General features: G+C 35.2%; 4 protein-coding genes across 5 annotated transcripts; 3 read left to right on the plus strand and 1 right to left on the minus strand.

Annotated features, from left to right (window-relative positions):
• The first annotated feature begins 1,248 nt into the window (after positions 1 to 1,248).
• LOC130718554 (aluminum-activated malate transporter 12-like) lies at positions 1,249 to 4,827 on the plus strand. The gene is made up of 6 exons (XM_057569159.1): positions 1,249 to 1,582; positions 2,068 to 2,208; positions 2,615 to 2,887; positions 3,075 to 3,196; positions 3,291 to 3,434; positions 4,195 to 4,827. Exons 1-6 carry the CDS (start codon positions 1,309 to 1,311, stop codon positions 4,723 to 4,725), a joined length of 1,485 nt encoding a protein of 494 aa, XP_057425142.1. The 5' UTR covers positions 1,249 to 1,308; the 3' UTR covers positions 4,726 to 4,827.
• Positions 4,828 to 5,906: 1,079 nt separating this feature from the next.
• On the plus strand, positions 5,907 to 9,469 carry LOC130717114 (aluminum-activated malate transporter 12-like). The gene is made up of 6 exons (XM_057567229.1): positions 5,907 to 6,321; positions 6,566 to 6,706; positions 7,240 to 7,512; positions 7,613 to 7,734; positions 8,053 to 8,196; positions 8,677 to 9,469. The coding sequence occupies exons 1-6, from the start codon at positions 6,054 to 6,056 to the stop codon at positions 9,271 to 9,273; spliced, it is 1,545 nt and encodes a 514-aa protein (XP_057423212.1). The 5' UTR covers positions 5,907 to 6,053; the 3' UTR covers positions 9,274 to 9,469.
• A 265-nt stretch (positions 9,470 to 9,734) lies between these two features.
• LOC130717115 (uncharacterized) lies at positions 9,735 to 12,646 on the minus strand. Of its 2 annotated transcripts, none has more exons than XM_057567231.1 (5): positions 12,488 to 12,646; positions 11,609 to 11,781; positions 11,364 to 11,486; positions 10,474 to 10,692; positions 9,735 to 10,366 (listed from the first exon to the last, which is right to left on the minus strand). In XM_057567231.1, the coding sequence occupies exons 2-5, from the start codon at positions 11,762 to 11,764 to the stop codon at positions 9,908 to 9,910; spliced, it is 957 nt and encodes a 318-aa protein (XP_057423214.1). In that variant the 5' UTR covers positions 11,765 to 11,781; positions 12,488 to 12,646; the 3' UTR covers positions 9,735 to 9,907. The 2 variants fall into 2 exon arrangements, with proteins under 2 accessions (XP_057423214.1, XP_057423215.1); XM_057567232.1 differs by having other exon boundaries at positions 11,609 to 11,851; positions 12,488 to 12,579.
• A 466-nt stretch (positions 12,647 to 13,112) lies between these two features.
• Positions 13,113 to 14,497, plus strand: LOC130717116 (probable glutathione S-transferase). Its single transcript, XM_057567233.1, has 2 exons — positions 13,113 to 13,582; positions 13,896 to 14,497. The coding sequence occupies exons 1-2, from the start codon at positions 13,274 to 13,276 to the stop codon at positions 14,247 to 14,249; spliced, it is 663 nt and encodes a 220-aa protein (XP_057423216.1). The 5' UTR covers positions 13,113 to 13,273; the 3' UTR covers positions 14,250 to 14,497.
• The last annotated feature ends 388 nt before the right edge of the window (positions 14,498 to 14,885 follow it).

Below are 14,885 nucleotides of genomic sequence, written 5' to 3' on the forward strand. Positions count from 1 at the left end.
TTGTACTTTTATGATGTTTATACAAGTGCAAAAGTCTTGTAAAATCTATTTACACTGACAGTGTATATCACTTTAATTCATATAATTATCTCAAGGTTTTATGAATCACCTAACATTATTGCCGTTGATCAAAAATAATTTAGGGTATCATTAAATTAAATGTTAACTATTTTTATTATTCTCAAAAGCATCAAATATTTTACGTTGTGTGCATAATATAAAAGTATTTACATAGTATTTGGTTGGAAAGAAATGGAGGAGAGGCGAGAGGGAATTAAGAGTTTTTTTTTTCACAATTTAACGTATTAAACTCAATAAATACTCTCCCTCCTCAACCTTTTAAATACACATTATTGAATTTCATAAATATTTATCCCAACAAAATAGTTCAAAATGATAAAAATGAATCAATTTAATTTCTCAATATTTTAAATTTCTTAAAATTTTAAAATTAAGGTAACTCACCAAAACACAAACTTTTAATGGCAATAGAAGAAGTAAAAACATAAGTTGTGTTATAACCAATGTGTGGGGGAAATTAATTTCAGTCATGATTACAAAGAAGAAAAAGAAGCCTCAAGGTAAACAACTTTGAGGAAGGAGCGAGTTCTAACAAAGGCAGTATAGTAGGAAAAGATGAAAAACCAAATTATCATCCCTGTCATTACTGAGGAAAGACGAATTATCCTCATTTCCAATGCCGGAAGAAGTCTAATATATGGTGCAACAAATGCAACCAACTTGGTTATATTGCAAAAACAGTCTCACATTGAGGCTCAAGTGGCTGATCAACAGGAGGAGGAGGAGGTGTACATAACAAACATAACCCTCTAAATTAGAGTGAGCATGCAAGAGCTACCCATTGTGAAATTAACATTTTAGAAATAAACAATGAGAACTAGCACAACCCTCTAAATCACAGAGGGTGGTATGTGAGAGTTACCTTAACATAAGCTTCTTGTTACTTTTTTAATGTAGCTGCGTTAAGTACTTAGTACTAGTAGGGAGAGTTTTGTTGTTGATAGTGATTCTACCCAACTCGAGGATGATTGCCTTAGTGCTGAATACGACTGTGAAAGCTACAACCTTCTCTTTCACTCTCTAAACATATAAAGTGGATCTGGCTGGCATTTGAAGATCCCCATCAAATCAAAGGAACAATGTTTCCCCACAATATTTACTTGACCTTCCCCTTGTCACATTGTGCATGCTTTTATAAGCTGAACGTAGCATAACCCTATTTTCTGATAGAAACTGTTAAGCATTATCTTGATCAGAAAGAAAGCTGATTCAGGCTTGAAAGTTTGAATGGCTGAAACTAACCTAAGTAAGAAAAGCTCAAGCTTTTGGGAACATGTGCATGGCATTTCTGATAAAGTAAAAAGATTTTCTGGTTTAGCATGGAGGGCAGCATGGGAAGTGGGTAAAGAGGATCCAAGAAGAGTGGTTCATTCTTTGAAAGTTGGTCTGGCTTTGACACTAGTTTCTTTGCTGTATCTGGTAAAGCCATTGTTCAAAGGGATTGGACAAAATGCTATGTCAGCTGTTCTTACTGTGGTTGTGGTGATGGAGTTCACAGTAGGTAAGCTTGTAATCTTAGAAATATAGTGTAAAATCATTCACACGTCTTCAGCTAATAGCTTAAGTTTTTGAGATAGTTAATTCCTGACATGATATAAGGGTTAATAAGATTAGTTATAATAAAAAAGCAATTCATTCTCAATTAAAAAATGAAATGAGGAATTGTTAGGTGCTGCACCGCTGGTGAGGGGGATCTCAGTCCTATCACTTAGCTTATAGCAGTCTTTGTTGCCATCATTATTTTAATAAAAAGTTGAATTTCCGCCCAAATTAGGGGGCTTGTGGTACAGCCTCAAGCCTAATGGGCTCTTGCGTGAGGGAGCATCTTAAAAATATAATATAATCGTTCACATGTTTTCACCTAATAGTTTATATTTTTGGGATGTTTTTTTCATGGTATATGTCAGTGACATTGTTATCTTTTAAGATCAAAGGTATTGAAGAATCCCTTCATTTCATCTTTTTGTTTTTCCCTTTATATTGCAGGAGCAACATTAGGCAAAGGCCTAAATAGAGGCCTGGGCACTGTGTTAGCAGGATCTTTGGCAGTTTTTATTGAGTATATTGCAGAAGTCCCTGGTCAGATTTTCCAAGCTATTTTCATTGGGGCTGCAATCTTTATTTTAGGTAAGTGTGATAACTAACAACCTCTTGAAAGAACCTCTTATATTCTAGTTTAATCACTTGATCAGGGTGTTGAAGAATTAGCAAAAATATAGATAACTTCTTATGTGGTTTTCTCTGGGGAATAGATCATGCAATTGCTTCACTTTCTTCTTGTCATAGCTAGAGTGCCATGAAACTATCTTCTTATTGCAATTATATGGAGAGATGCAACTGACTAAAGAAACTTCACCTACGAGGGTAATGTTTAATAAACATTTCCATCATGTGGGAAATCATACAAATAACACTCCCTTAGTAGGAATGCTAATCTTGATCTTAAGTAAACCATTTCTGTGCAAGTTTTCTGACACATAATCGAGGCTTACTAAATATTTTGTTGAACCATTGCTTTACTTTTGGTTCGCAGGAGCTACAATTACTTATGTCAGGTTTATACCCTGCATCAAGAAGAATTATGACTATGGTGTTATGATGTTTCTCTTGACTTTTAATTTGATTACTGTATCAAGCTACCGTGTTGATAATGTCTGGGGTATTGCAAAAGATCGCATCACCACCATTGCCATAGGGGGTGGAACATGTCTTATAATGAGTGTGTTGGTATTTCCAATTTGGTCAGGGGAAGAACTCCATAACTCCACCATATTCAAGCTTGAATGCCTAGCCAACTCTATAGAAGGTAAGCTGAAATTCTGAGATAGAGTTCCTTCTAACCATTGGGATCAGGATCCTCTCACGCGTAAATTTTGCAATAAATGCTCAATTAAGTTTTTTACCCCATCGCACACAAATGCTTATGAATATAAAAAAGATTACTACTTCTAATTTTTTAGTGAATAACATTGACGATTGAAAGAAATATGCAGCTTGTGTCATGAAATATTTTGATGATTCTGAAAATCAAGTAACTCAAGGCGATTCATCCGAGGATCTGATATACAAAAATTACAAGGTTGTTTTAGACTCCAAAGCTAAAGATGAAACACTGGTAAGTGGTAACCCATTTTTTTAAGTTAAACATATCTGAGTTTAGTTCTTTATGGCAGAAAATATTAAATGGACTTCATGTTTAAAATTAAAAGGCATTACAAGCAAGTTGGGAGCTCAGAAGCTCAAGATATTGGCACAGTATCCCATGGCAGCAATATGCAAGAGTGGGAGCTACTCTACGCCATTTTAGCTACACTGTTGTAGCACTACATGGATGTCTACTTTCTGATATTCAGGTACTTTAAATCAATCAACTAGTTTAGAAGGAAAAAAACCTGAACAAGGTTATATATGATACCAAATGAGGCATTTTCTTATAAACCTTTGTCAAGAACCAATTATCTCAAAAGTTTAAGTTGTTAGCTAGGTAAATGACACATGAATAGTTTTATATTATATTTCTAAGAGTCTTATCCTACAAGGTCAGGTCGGCCATATGGATGACTGATCCATATTAAGGATATATATATATATAATTATATATCAACAAGTTTTACGTTGACTGCCAAAAGCCTAACACAACCTTTCTCCTTTATCTGGACTTATGATCTACTACCATGCAAGCATAGGCGGAGTTAGTCATATTCTTATCACGAGACAAAAATGAATTTATGCTTCCTATAACAGTTAACATTTATGAATGCTGTGAGACTTCAAGAAGCATGAAACATATGTAAATGGAGTGAATTTCATGATAAAGGCTGGTAGTCATATTTCTAATGCTATTGTGTCACTTTCATTTGATTCTAGGAGTCTTGAATCACAAGAATCATGATAGTGATAGTGAATGAATAGTAGTCACATTGAACATCGATTATTGATTAAGCTCTATGATCTGAAATCTGAATAATATTCATGATGTTCAAGCTACTTAATCTGTATATTATTCTTTTGGCTAGCATCGTTGAAATAATTTGTCAGAATAATATAACTTTTAAATTTTATGCTTAATTTCATGATTTGTTGATCATGTCGTCACCTTTTTCATTAATTTAGCCAACAAGGTCTACTCGAGCCCTATACAAAGACTCTTGCATCAGACTAGCTGAAGAAGTGTCTAAAGTGCTAAGGGAACTTGCCAACAGCATAAGGAACAAACATCAATTCTCCCCTGAAGCACTATCTCATAATCTCAATGAAGCTTTACAAAGCCTCAACAATAACTTGAAATCCCAACCCCAAATTTTTCTAGGCTCCATGAATGAGCAAAAGCAAGAAGAAGACTCTAGAATCTCAGTATCAAGCACAAAAAGTGATTCTTCTTCAGCATTTGAATGTAAATCCAAAGAGCAATCTGGTGAACTGACTAGGGAAGGGCACAAGAAGGTTTTAAGGCCCCTACTAATCAAGATAGCAGTCACCACTAGCTTGGAGTTCTCAGAAGCACTACCTTTTGCAGCTTTCACTTGTATGCTTGTGGAGATGGTGGCAAAGCTAGATCATGTTCTAGATGCAGTAGAAGACTTGGGGAAATTGGCATGCTTTAGAGAGTTCAGAGAGGATGATGATGAGATTGTTGACTTTTGAGAGACCAAAAATGCATACATAGCTCACAGCCTCACACATGCATATTCCAAAATAATGTATTTTCCCTATCTTCATGCAATGTATTACAAACAAACTTATAAATTACGCGAACAGTTTATTTTGATCCAATATATCTTCCATACTTCATGGATGGAAATAGAAAAAATGGATAAATGGGGCGAAATTTTAACATATATTAAACAAAAATCCATTATGGCTAATTGAAATAGATAGTATAAGAATTTTGAGGAAGACAGAATACAATATTTGAATACAATTTTCTTAAGGAACTTAATGCTTGTAACCCGGTTGCCTACGATTGTGTTTTCCCTATGTTCCTCTATTTTTCTAATAGTTTCTCATATCAATCATCACATCTTACATTTTTCTCTCTTTTTTAATTGGTGATGATGTGGTAGCCAGCTGTTGTATAATGTATTGCACAAATGTATTGTAAGAGTATAAGATGTCTCTTTAGAAGTAAAAATTTATTTGAGTTCTATTATTGATACATTAATTATGTACAGCACTTTTCACAAAAGATTTTTTTCCTTCTTTTTCTTTCTCCATCATATATATCAATCATTAAATCTCATACTTCGCCATGTTGTGATCTTTTCTCTCACATTATTATACTAAACTTTGTATGGATTTAGATTTGCTGCATTTAGAGAATTCATAATTTATGCAGTTAAAGAATCCGAGTTGTTAAATTAAGATCGGACGATTGAAATTTTAAGTTTATCAAAGCTCTTCAATCTTGATGAAATATATAAGTGATCGATTTTTTATCGCATCCTTAATGATTGTCCTGTTTGGAACTCAAATCCATCTTTGTGACAAACGATTTCTTTTCTTTTTTGTTGTTCAACTTCTCTACTGTACAAGTACAAGTGTAATTTCTCAACTTTTTTGCATTGCAAATCCTTGTCAAATTGCACACTCAAGCTTCGGTCACCACATCCACATTCACCAATATGATAACAACAAGTTCCTGTGAGGTTGGTATTCTACTATTCTTCACTGAACATTTGACTCTAAGCAGCACCTATGAAATCTACCACATTGTCTTTTTTTTCATAACCACCAACGTAGATCGCACTAGCTGGAACCATCTGTATCTATTCTAAACTCAGTGTCATCATCAAATGAAACAAATAATAATAAAAGAAGTTTCTCACTGCTTACATTTTTTAATACTCGTTCCTTGTCACCATGTGCAGAAGCTTTTAAGCCTATATGTAACACACCCTTAATTTCAAAAAGGAAGCTTTTAATGATCATCTCACTCAGGAAGCTGATTCAGGAGTGAAAGTTTGAAACTTCCAATGGCTGAAACCAATAACAGAAGTTCAAGTCATTGGAAATATATTTATAGTTTTGCTGATAAAGTGAAAAAATTTCCAGATTTAGCAAGGAGGACAGCATGGGAGGTTGGTAAAGAGGATCCAAGAAGGGTGGTTCATTCTTTGAAAGTTGGTCTGGCTCTGACACTAGTTTCTTTGTTGTATCTGATGGAGCCATTGTTCAAAGGGATTGGCAAAAATGCTATGTGGGCTGTCATGACTGTGGTTGTGGTGATGGAGTTTACAGTAGGTAGGCTATTGTATGATTGAAAATGATTCAGGGGCATCCGAATAGCGCAGACACCTCGGAGACACCCAAAGTGAGAAAATAATAGAAGTGGGAGAAGTAACAGATGTGATAAGAGAGAGATAGAGAGAAAATTTGGGTGTTTGTGAGGTATCTGCAATATTTGGGTGTCTAAGTATCATTATTGTTATGATATCTCAGTGACATTGTTTTGTGTTCAGTCTGTGTATTCATCCTCTGAATGCAGGGGCAACTTTATGCAAAGGACTAAATAGAGGGCTGGGGACTCTGGTAGCAGGATCATTGGCTTTTTTGATCGAGTATGTTGCAGATGCCAGTGGTCAGGTTTTTCAAGGAGTTTTCATTGGTGCTACAGTTTTTCTTTTAGGTAACCATTTTTTTACTCGTGAATGTAACTTCACTCGTAGTTTAATTATACAGCACTGCTATATGTTACAAAGAAAACAGCAAGAAATACTGACATGGTAAAACTAGCTGTGTTATTTAATAGAAATTATGGAGAAGTAGTGTAGTTAACATCCACTTCTTGTGTTTCGTATCATAACTTTTAGTATTTCCCTTTAACTATAATTTGAAAGGATGTAGGAGAATCACTAAAGATAGAGATAAGCTCTTTCTGTGTTGAATAACTGCTGTTGTTTCTTTAGTCCTGATTCTTTTATCAATACAATGCCACGAAAGTATTGTTTGTTGAAATTTTAAGACAAACTCAGTTTGATGTGTAAAACTTGAACCTATCACACAAAATACAAATATTTAGAATCACAGGTCAGAAGATAAACCACACTTCCCTGCATTGTCCATTAATGTGCTAATCTTAGGCTTATGTTTGTAATTTTAATTAATTTTCCTGGAACGTAAAGAACATAGGATGAAGTTTTCCTCATTTTTGGTTGGCAGGAGCTGCAGCTACTTATATCAGGTTCATCCCCTATATCAAGAAGAATTATGACTATGGTGTTCTTATATTTCTCTTGACCTTTAACTTGATAACTGTATCAAGTTACCGCGTTGATGATGTTTGGAGCATTGCAAAAGATCGAATCTCTACCATTGCCATAGGCTGTGGTCTGTGTCTTGTGATGAGCCTATTGGTATTTCCAAACTGGTCAGGGGAAGACCTCCATAACTGCACCATATCAAAGCTTGAAGTCTTAGCCAACTCCATAGAAGGTAAGGTTAACTTTAAGCTTGAAGTATTGCTACTAATTGTTAAATGTGAAAAAGTTGCTTCATTTCCATTGCCTCATACTATGTCATTGATCTCATGCAGTTTCTGTCAAGGAATATTTTTATGATTCGGAAAAACGAGCAACTCAAGATGATTCATTCGAGGATCCCACTTACATTGGTTACAAGGCTGTCTTAGACTCCAAAGCTAAGGATGAAACACTGGTAACTCACTACGGATTTGGGTTCTCTGTACTCAGGACATTTCTAAATTCACACATTCAAGTAAATCTTAGTCATCCGATCAAGATCGAACAACTTATAAGTTTCATTAAGATCGGACAACTCAAATAAACTCGAAATCGGAGCCATATGATTTTCATTGAATGGCTCATATTCTTTGATTGTGTGAATTTTTTATTTCCTAACTGCAGAGAATCCAAATTCAGTCACTACTGGCCCTTTCTTGTAAAGTAAAACATCAGACATGAGTGTTTTATGATAAGAAGATCTCATATAGAATTGTTGTGTGGAATTAAACAGGCATTACAAGCAAGCTGGGAGCCAAGATACTCAATATATTGCCACAAAATCCCATTGCAGCAATATGTAAGAGTTGGAGCTTCTCTTCGACATTTTGGTTACACTGTTGTAGCACTACATGGATGTCTTCAGTCTGAAATTCAGGTACTAAACCAACTAGTTCAGGAAAGAAAAATAATAACCTAGAGTTTTATATGAAGCAAATAGTAAAAGAATGAACTAAATGTATTTCTGCTCTAATGATTTAACCTTCAAGTCTTACATTTTATGATTTTTCCTTTTTTTTTCAAGTTAATACATTTACCAGTTTATGTAGGTTATTATGCAAACTCTTTCTCCCAAAAATTGCTTCCACTTGCTTCTATAACTCCCATAATTGAACTCTGGATTATCTGTCATGTTATGGATAGCACATGGATAACAACCACTTGAAATATCAATCATTGATTATGCTCTAGGATCTACATAATATTCAAGGTCTGCATTAACATCATTCTTTTGGCTGACACCATTACAATTATTGGAATCAAAACTAACATAAAGTATACTTTATAATTTGATGCTTATTGTCATAATTTGATGATACCACATGTACTTGTTATTATTCAATATTTGATTCTTCAGACACCAAGGTCGATTCGGATCCTATACAAAGACTCTTGCATAAGACTTGCACGAGAAGTGTCAAAAGTATTGAGAGAACTGGCGAACAGCATAAGGAAAAAACATCAATTCTCCCCTCAAATACTCTCTTGCAATGTCAATGAAGCTTTAAGAGACCTTGACAATGCCCTGAAATCCCAACCTCAAGTTTTACTAGGCTCTAGGAATGGTAGAACCACCAACACGTCCTCTCCAACAATTGCACATCTTGAGCAAAAGTTTGAAGAAGATACTAGAATTTCATCATGGGGTATTAAGAATGATCACTCTGGAGAACAACCAAAAGCAGGACAAGCACACAAGAAGGTTTTAAGGCCACAACTGAGTAAGACTACAATCACTAGCCTCGAATTCTCAGAAGCACTACCCTTTGCTGCTTTCACTTCTTTGCTTCTGGAGATGGTGGCAATTCTAGATCATGTTATGGATGAAGTTGAAGAATTGGGGAAAATGGCACACTTTAGAGAGTTCAGGCATGATGATGAGATTGTTGTGACTTGTGAAAGACCAAAAATGAATATAGCTCAGAATGACTTGGCTTCTTATGGAACAGAATAGTCAGTAGAATCCTTAGGGAGTACTGGTGCATATTCTTCCTCAGCTTTTAATGCCGATACAATCATTCATGTGTGTGAGTGTGTGAGGGAGCTTACTCATTAGTCATTTTTATTGAGGTTGAGTGTTTCCACAGTTATCATGTCAAAGTCAGTTTCCTGAGTTTGTCAATATGTCTTGCTTCAATTGATTTAGTTAATTATTGTGAAATTAAATGATAGCTAGTTGTATAAAAAGATATATTCTTTGAAAGGGTATTATTATTTAGTAAATAAAAGAAAGTATTGTGCGACTGTACGATCTAAACCGTCAACTAATCATTTCTTTTGTTAGGTCATGCATGACTCAAAAAAAGTTTCATTGTATAAGCCTTAATAATATGCAAAATTAAAATGTTATACAATGTTTAGTATGACATTGTACATTTGAAAAAGTTCATGATCAAATGAAGTGAAGCATGAAAATTGGCACCAAAATTAGATATCATAAAATTGGCAAAATATCGTATACTACTGCGTATCAATTCATTCTATGACTCTGTTCACAGATAAAGCTCTGTATCATTTAAGGAAACATCACACCATGGATATTAAATCAAACACGCAGACTAAAGACCAAATATGTATCAGGAAATTGTTCACTGTTCCTTTGCCTTCTTACGTGCCAGAAAACGTTCCTTTGCTGCAGCCACAGCATCTTGATTTCTTTTGTGATGATCGGCCTTCGGTTGAGAAGCTGATGGCTGTTCAACTGGCTTATTTTCTTCTTCTACAAGAGCCTCAGGATTTGGCTTCATATCCGTGGGGCTGATACTTCTATTGGAAGGATTAGAAGGTTCACCCTGATCACCAATTTTTTCCTTGGAAAACTCCACTGGTGGACTTGAGTTACCCAATGAATGTTGTCTTTCATCCGATGCATCACCATGCTCCTGATGCCTGTCTGATGCATCAGGGTTCACCCCCTCATGTGTCTCTGGAACTCTATGTTCAGCCTGGTTGTCACGTTTCCTCCCTTGAGCATCTTTTGCTCCATAAGCAACATTTCTATCAAGGTTTGAATAAAAATCAAGCAAAAAGTCTTTCTTCTTTGTAACCTATTAAATTAGTAAAATACACAATATGTCAGTAATTTGAAATTGAGACATAGAAGAGATATGAAAACAAGGTAAAAGAATAAGGGATCAAAACAGAATGAGCGTACATCATCTCTCTCCTCTTGAAGTTCACGGATTCTTTCTAGCTCCATCTGTCTCTCCCGTTCAGCAAGCTTCCTTCTATACGCTTCAGTAACAAATTTGTCTTTGTCAGCATAGAGATGATCATCTTTGTCTCTCTCCTTGGCAACCTTTTTCTCGTACACAATCTCGCGATACTGCTCTCGCTCCTTGGCTTTTTTCATCAGATTTTGGATATACTTTGGCTGCATCACAAATAATACAGGTCTATGAGTACCAGTGTCAATTCTCAAAACAATCCGAAAAGAACAAATTTCAGCACTAGCTCTCAGAGAAGCAAAACAAGAAAATAAATTTAAACCAAACTATTGAAGAGGAACAAGCACATAGGCTTCAAGGAACCCACTATCAGCCATTTTCACTATTCTAAAAATGTGTAGGCCATGAAGCTCCCAACTTCAAGATAGAAGTTACATCCATGCATGTCAAATACCAAAACCCAGATTGACACTAACCCTGTATATACTCTTGGAAAGGTGAAATTTTTATGTTTCCATGTGCTACTTGATGATCTATCTGTCGCTTGCTACTAGATGATTTTGCAAATCTGTCTGAATAAACTCCAGAGATGGCAAACTGTAAAAGGGCTTCACTGCTATCATGTAAACAATGCCAGATTTTTTGAATAAATGAAAACAAATTTTTATCCTAAGAAATGAATAAGAAAGATACAATCTATTTAACCGGCAATCATTATGTAAGTATGTATTGTGTGCCTTCCTGTCACTAATCACCATTGTCATAATTATGATATAATATACCACAGATTCTCCTATATGATTCTTCATTGAGTTATAAACAAAATAATGGTAGTTCGGTTGAAATTTAAAAAGAATGCTTTGAACTGCAACTCTACCTTTCTCTCTTCACGATCTTGTATCAGTGGTTTTGCAACTTTCTCTTTCATTTTTTCATAGACTCCATCATAATCAAATACGGATGGATCTTCTTCCAAGGCCTTCTTTTGCTGCTCCTCAACCTTAATAAGGAAAAAAAAAAAAGGATGGAAAGTAAGATCTAACATAAACAAAACAAATACAACAGTCAATATAAGAAACACCAGATCAAAAGGTATCAAAAAGGCAAGCAAGGTTAACATACTTCCTTGAGAGATTTTTTCTTTGCAGCCTGGAGAGCGATTTCTCTCTCGACGTCATCCTCATCATCATCGTTAAAGCCAAAAGGGGTGGCGAGGGGAGGCCTTGGTGGCTTCTGCTTCTGCTTGGCAGGCCGAAGGTTCAACCCATACTTGCTCATTTTACCCGGCTTCTTCACTGCAATTTGAACACAAAACAAAGCATCCAGCTCGTATCATTCCAACTTCATTTGTATCAAAGCAGCAAGCTATAGCAATAATTAGAGAAATACATATATGAGAGCAAAATCTCAACAACAAGCCAGTACCTAGTAGATGCACGATTAAGTATCAGAATATAAGTAGAGATTTATAGTGTGAGACCAAAGATTTCAATTAGCAATATCAAAATAATTAATTAATTGTAATTAAAATTTCCAATCTGTGTTGACGTTTTAACAGCTTCCTCCCTGCTATCATCTTTTCTATAATCTATCATCAGATCTACAATGAGACCTCTCATTGTCCATCCTCTATAGCTGTCTAGGAAAATAAAATTCTCTTTCCTTGTTTTTCGAATTCTCATCAATATCACTTGGTTGCCTCCTTGCCCCCTCAAAATTGCTATATTGCCTACTCCGATCGATCAGTCATGGTTGATTTCGCATAAAAAATTGCACCCTTACTCATTTTTTTCCTTCTAGAATTCTCCAATCTCCATCTCCATACCATCTAATTGGTTCAACTCCTAATCCTGTTCAATCTTCATCCCTATAAATCCATAATAACCAAAAACTAAACACAACACCCAAATTATCTACTCAATGAAATTTTCAATAATAATAAATTACATGTGAACATGAATAAATAATAGTAAGAAGAATAATATGATTTTGAAAACTTACAGGCAATGCAATGGAGCTCACAGAGTCTCGCGCAGGTGAGAAAGAAGGAAGAAAAACTCTCTGTCGAAATCGTGTCGTTGCATTGGAATTGGATGCTCGAAAGAGAAGAGAATTAAAGAAGACAAGAGACTGGGCCAAATCTACAGGCCCAATCATCTCCTCCCAATTACAGCCCGGCCCGATATACGGATTTTCAGAATCCAATGGGCTCCTCTTAAAAAATTCCCTCCAATGGGGCTAAACAATCATAAACAAAAACGGACCTGCATAAACCCAAAACGAATAAGGCCCCGTTTGGAAAAACAGCTTAATTAAGCACTTATGACCATTAGCGCTTATGAAATAAGCACTTATTCATAAGCTACTTTAATAAGTTTATTAAAATAAATTGAAAATAAACTATATATAAGCATGAACTCTTTTTCATAAGCTATTCATGATAGCTTATTTGCATAACTTTTCTAAAACACTAGCAAGCTCTTCCAAACGGGACCTAACCTAATTTGGCGCATCTTTTACCAAATTGTGGCCAGCAGACTAGAACAGGGGAATGGAATTTGTCTACAAAACAACAAAGGAATTGAACAAAAGTTGAAAACTGAAAAGGAAAGATGAACAACCAAAACTGGTTAGTACAATTGACAAGTTCAATGAATCATGGTGACTCTTCAACACCACACAAAAACTTTGGAATCACCACCATCACTGTTTTGGACTAGTCCAAATAAATCTCAGTATTTATGAAGTTCCAATATCTCTCTCACACCTATTCCTAGCATAGCAACTATGGCAGATGTGAAACTACTAGGATTTTGGTCAAGCCCTTTTGTTCATAGAGTCATATGGGCTTTGAAATTCAAGGGTATAAGCTATGAGTATATTGAACAAGACAGGTACACCAAAAGCCAACTACTTCTACAATCCAATCCAGTTCACAAGAAAGTCCCTGTGCTCATCCATGGAGGCAGAGCCATCGCAGAGTCTCTTGTGATTCTTGAATACATTGAAGAAACATGGCCACAAAAGCCATTGCTGCCACAGGATAACCATGAGAGAGCCTTAGCTCGATTTTGGATTAAATTTGGAGAAGATTCGGTAATATTATCTGATTTTTCATTCTCTAAATTTTACTTCCTAATGGATGAATGTTCAATTCCGTCTCTGAATGAGAGTGTAAGCATCAACAAGTTAATTAGTTCCTAGAAGAAGGAAATATTTCTCACCGTCTCTAATCGTGTCAAATGTTGGTTGAGTACGATGGGTCATAGACTCATAGTTAGATATGAGAGAGGTATTTCATTCTTTTATAAACTAACTTATCTTACAGTTTCATGACGGAATTGAACATTCACTCGGTATTATTTGGTCTTGAATTAATGGTGTTGTTCATTTGTTTTATTTTTTCTAGCTCGTTTCTATAACTGATTTGTTTCTCCGGCCCTCAAAAGATGAACAAGAAAGAGCAAGTGCAGTGAAAAAAGCACAAGAAAAAATCACAATTATGGAAGAGCAAGGTCTAGGGGTCAAGAAGTTCTTTGGAGGCAACAACATTAGTATGGTGGACTTAGCATATGGGTGCCTTAGTCATTGGTTAGAAGGCTTAGAGGAACTTGCTGGGATGAAACTTATTGAGCCAAACAAGTTTACTAGGTTGCATGCTTGGATGCAAAATTTTAAACAAGTTCCCCTGATTAAAGAAAACCTTCCTGATTATGGGAAACTGTTGCTCCACCTTGAAAGGCGCAGGCAGGAATATTACTAGTATATAGCACCAGAATACATAGATCAACATACACCACATTATGTGCTTAAAGAAATGTGTGCGAGCACTATTTACTCTTAGTACAAATATTTATGGCGAGGAGATTAGTAATTGCTATTAACAATAAATACCCTAATAAAATAATGTGTGCGAAAGAGGATGAAGTAGGAAAAAAATTATGGGTTTTATTATAAATAAAATGAAATGAAGTTGGAAAAACATTTGTTTCAATACCATATTTGGTTTCATGTTTGCGTGTGCAAGTATTGATTCTCTACGGTTAGAGTCGATTAGGTGTTTGAATGTCTATCAAATTAACTTTAACTTTAAAATCAATTGAAACTCTTATCTTCTTTATTGGATTTAATTAATCGGGAGATTTCACAATTGGATTTCATGACATTACCATACATAAATAAAAAGCAAACTACAAATCTTGTAACTCTTGTTAAGCAAATGTGTATTGGGCTGAAACACCAATTAGTTTTGGCCTTTAAACAATTATAGACGTAAATTACTATTATGGCAGGGAGTATGTATTTTGGAAGAGTTCTCTCGCTTAACAAAGATTATTTTCGCTTAGCAAGGTCGAGGTTGACTAAGTGAAATTAAGACAGTTTAAAAGAAAATTTAATG

Source organism: Lotus japonicus, chromosome 5, assembly GCF_012489685.1.
Source record: "Lotus japonicus ecotype B-129 chromosome 5, LjGifu_v1.2".
Lineage (NCBI taxonomy): Eukaryota > Viridiplantae > Streptophyta > Magnoliopsida > Fabales > Fabaceae > Lotus > Lotus japonicus.